Here is a 4,494-nt window from a genome sequence, read left to right on the forward strand (position 1 = left end):
TGTATAAAACCTGTCCATATAAACTGTATTTATAATTATATGATAATAGTTTAGGTTGACAATACTTATATTACATAATTTCTGATATATCATATGCCTTACTTTTTTTAAAAACTTGTATTTAAATAAATGCTGTGTTTTTTTAACTAGAATTTTCCATGAATGTAGTTCCTCCAGTACGAACCATGTAAAAATCAAATCACAATGTATTTAAAGTGCATTTAACAGTCACAACACACTTCACAGAAAGAAAAGACAGTTGAAATTGAACTCCTCCTCCATGGAGTTACTTCCTGATGTTAACCACTCCTTCAATGATATACTCAAACGTTTATTTGTTGTTTAGATTACATCTTGCAACTCGTAAAATAACAACAGGACAAAGATATTTTTTCGGTAACAACATCAACCACAACAAAAGCAGCAATTTTAACATTTTGTAAATTACTTTAAGGTTGTATAGAGAGCATCAACAACAAAAGCAGCAAGTCTAACATTTTGTAAATTACTTTAGGGTTGTATAGAGCATCAAATGCATACAGACTTTTCTCATTCATCGTTGGTCATCCTCTTACTCTGGGTTTTGTGCTGAATAAACAGGAAAGGGAAACATCTTTAAAATGTGTGTGAGGGGTCATTAAGCTCTTGTTTACTTTACTCTGATTAGAAATAACACCTAGTGCAGCAAGAATTAAGATGTACTCTTACCTACTGCTCTCCTCCATACTAAATATGTGAATAGGACAGTGAGTATCAAGACTACAGATACAATGATGACTGTAGCCATGAGCACATTGGGCAGGTTCTTCTTTGGAGCTGGAAAAATAATATCATACATATGAACATATTACATGCTGTAGTATATCTCCAGCTGATTCAATTGTAAATGATATTGGGAAATGTACCGGTACCTTACCCCAGGTTACTGTGATGTTCTCAGCCTTACTGCTGTGGAGCACCAGGCAGCTGTAGCTCTGGGTGTCCTGGGCTTCCTGTGGGACAGTCAGGCTCTTCCTCAGCTGGTACGAACCGTCTCCGTTGGGCAGCACCTCCCCACTGCTCACCCCGCCTACCATGGGAAGCCCCTCTGCCCCCAGCCATTCCACCTGCACCGCCCGAGGGTAGAACCCTGTCACATGACATGTGACCTCCACCTCGGAGTTGCCATGAGGCGATCTCTCAAACAGACTCACCGCAGGGACTTAAGAGGAACATTTTTGATGAACACATTTGGTCTTCCTTTCCAATGCAAGGGACATCTTGACATTACATACATGTGCTGTTTGTTTACTAGACTAGAGGAATTCTGTCTGCAAAATGTCACATCTCGAAGAACATATACAGGGCCTTCCGAAAGTATTCAGACCCCTTGACTTTTTGCACATTTTGTTATGTTACAACCTTATTCTAAAATGTATTAAATTGTTTTTTTCCCCTCATCAAACCTACACACAATACCCCATAATGACAAAGCAAAAGCAGGTTTTTAGAATTTTTTGCTAATTAAAAAAACAAAACAAAAAATGATATAACATTTACATAAGTATTCCGACCCTTTACTCAGTAATTTGTTGAAGCACCTTTGGCAGCAATTACAGCCTTGAGTCTTCTTGGGTATGACGCTACAAGCTTGGTATGACGCTACAAGCTTGGCACACCTGTATTTGGGGAGTTTCTACTATACCTTCTCTGCAGATCCTCTCAAGCTCTGTCAGGTTGGATGGGGACTGTTGCTGCACAGCTATTTTCAGGTCTCTCCAGAGATCTGGGTTCTGGCTGGGCCACTCAAGAACATTGAAAGACTTCAATGAAGCCACTCCTGCATTGTCTTGGCTGTGTGCTTAGGGTTGTTGTCCTGTTGGAAGATGAACCTTTGCCCCAGTCTGAGAACCTGCTACAGAGCGCTCCATTTTGAGTCTCATAGCAAAGGGTCTGAATACTTATGTAAATAAGTTATATCTGTTTTATTTTTTTTAATAAAAAAGCAATTTCTTAAAACCTGTTTTCGCATTGTCATTGTGGGGTATTGTGTGTAGATTGCTGAGGATGTATTTTTTATTCATCCATTTTAGTATAAGGCTGTAACGTAAACAAAGTGTGGAAAAAGTCAAGGGGTCTGAATACTTTCCGGTGGCACTGTATAGCTTGTGTTCTGGGTCAATGATTTTGTTTAATCGAAAGGAGAACATAGGTATGGTAAGTGCAGCACCTTGTTGAGGTTTTACAAAATGTACCGGTTAATAAAGTATCTGGTGTGTTGTTACCTTTGGGTTCTCGAAATGTAACGCTAAACTGTAACAGTTTCTTCAGCCAACGGATGCATCCAGATTCGTAATGAATGACCAGCCTAACAAGATCTTCTAAATCTGTTTCCCTTTTTCTTTTGTAAAATACAGCATGGGAAACTGCAGCTGTCCATGTTCTGGTCGATACATCGAAGCTGACAAAGTCCTTGCCGTCATATGCATGGCTCATAAAGGCCTCAGTGGTTCCGTCTGACTTCCATCCACAGCGTCCATGAGCTTGGTAAAAGTGATCTGTATGACACATAAAAGGACCATAATAAATCCGCACCATTTACTTCAAATATAGACTACTGGTTAAAAGTATCAGCTCACAAAGGTAGGCTAATGGCTGCAACTAAGAAAATGTGTTTTTGTGGTTATTGAACCTCTGTATAGTCATGCAATTCTCCTTTAGGCCTTCAGCTCTGTTGCACAGTCTCGGCACACATATTTTGTCTTACCATGTGAATGATTGTAATGTTCACTTGTTACTCTCACAGCCGTATCCATTACATATCGATTAAATTTCAGATTTCGATGAACCTCCTGCCAGAATTCAATTCCCTCAGGGTGGTTCAACCATTCTGGCACTACGGCCTCTTGTTCAGCACTGCTGTTGTAGTAATAGACAATGACATCATCTATCATTACCAACTGGATATTTTTCGGATACAAGGTCCCTTGGGTTGCGATGCAATGGCGATGAAGAGAATGAGGGGCTGGAAGACAACACTTCAAGTTATCGTTTCTGTAGCCTATTTCAATAGACAACGTGAAGACAATATTGTGTAGCGGTTGTGTTTGCTGGGTTTAGCCTATTGAAGCCTTTAAAAAATGTATACAAAGGAAAACTGCATTCAGTTTGTTATACTATGATACAACTTGGTGAGACAAGCCAAAAACACAACTCAAATAATGAACTCACCTACGATGGAAAACTGCATGAATGAAATTAAAATTGTTGTTATCATATTTGCAGTAACATGTTCTCGTTGGTGTATTCATGAACACGGAAGTGAAAGTGAAATAACATGTGTTCTTCTTCTTCTTCTTCTTCTGTGGATTTTATTTGGTGGTTGGCAACCAACTTTAAGGTGTATTACCGCCACCAACTGGACTGGAGTGTGGACCAGAGACAGGGGAAGGTCTAAATCCTACCCAATAATCTCTTCTCCCTAAGGAAACGATATACATAATTAAATATTACATCTCCTGAAGATTTCCCCAAAAGTTCACTTAATCCTGGCTCTTCAACCCCATTACTCCTCAAATCTAACAACAATCGCTCCCTTTCTCTCACATATTTCTGGCACTGAAATACAACATGTTCCACTGTCTCCATCTGCTCCTGACAATGATCACACCTCCCAGTCGGATGTTTCCCCACCACTTTCAATGTACTATTGAGCCTTGTGTGTCCCAGTCTCAGTCTTGTGACTACACTTTCCTCCCTTCTCTCTCGGCCTGAGGACCTCCCTGCCCCCACCTTTTCTTGGATCTTATACAGGTGTCTTCCCTTACTCTCCCTGTTCCTGGATCTTATACAGGTGTCTTCCCTTTCTCTCCTTGTTCCTGGATCTTATACAGGTGTCTTCCCTTACTCTCCCTGTTCCTGGATCTTATACAGGTGTCTTCCATTACTCTCCCTGTTCCTGGATCTTATACAGGTGTCTTCCCTTACTCTCCCTGTTCCTGGATCTTATACAGGTGTCTTCCCTTTCTCTCCTTGTTCCTGGATCTTATACAGGTGTCTTCCATTACTCTCCCTGTTCCTGGATCTTATACATGTCTTCCATTACTCTCCCTGTTCCACAACTCTTGCCACTTATTTTTACCCACTGTTCTTATTAGGCTTCTGCTCCTGCCTGGAAATAATATCCACTTCCTCGTTCCCCTCTACTCCCACATGAGCTGGTACCCAGAGGAACATCACAAATACCCCCATCTCTTTCACCCTATACAAACACTGCTAAACCTCATATTATACATCCTGTCTGCTCTGAGACACACATGAATTTAAGCTCATCAGTGCTGTACAGGAGTCAGAGCAGATGACTACCCTGTCTGGCCTTACCACCTCCACCTACTCTGCAGCCAATAGTATAGCCAACAACTCCATTGTGTAAACAGATAAATGATCCATTGCTCTTTTTGTCACTGCCACCTTAAACTCAGGAACACTAAAAGCTGCTCCTCTTCTCCCTGGTTT

The 4,494-nt window shown here is 40.7% G+C and overlaps 1 protein-coding gene across 1 annotated transcript; it reads right to left on the reverse strand.

Moving 5' to 3' along the window:
• Nucleotides 1–315: 315 nt before the first annotated feature.
• Nucleotides 316–3,347, reverse strand: LOC139549456 (major histocompatibility complex class I-related gene protein-like). The gene is made up of 6 exons (XM_071359982.1): nt 3,211–3,347; nt 2,747–3,004; nt 2,265–2,537; nt 917–1,201; nt 709–816; nt 316–588 (listed from the first exon to the last, which is right to left on the reverse strand). The coding sequence occupies exons 1-6, from the start codon at nt 3,254–3,256 to the stop codon at nt 572–574; spliced, it is 987 nt and encodes a 328-aa protein (XP_071216083.1). The 5' UTR covers nt 3,257–3,347; the 3' UTR covers nt 316–571.
• Between the last annotated feature and the right edge of the window lie 1,147 nt (nt 3,348–4,494).

The sequence above is a fragment of the Salvelinus alpinus genome, chromosome 22 (assembly GCF_045679555.1).
Source record: "Salvelinus alpinus chromosome 22, SLU_Salpinus.1, whole genome shotgun sequence".
In the NCBI taxonomy this organism is placed as follows: Eukaryota; Metazoa; Chordata; class Actinopteri; order Salmoniformes; family Salmonidae; genus Salvelinus; species Salvelinus alpinus.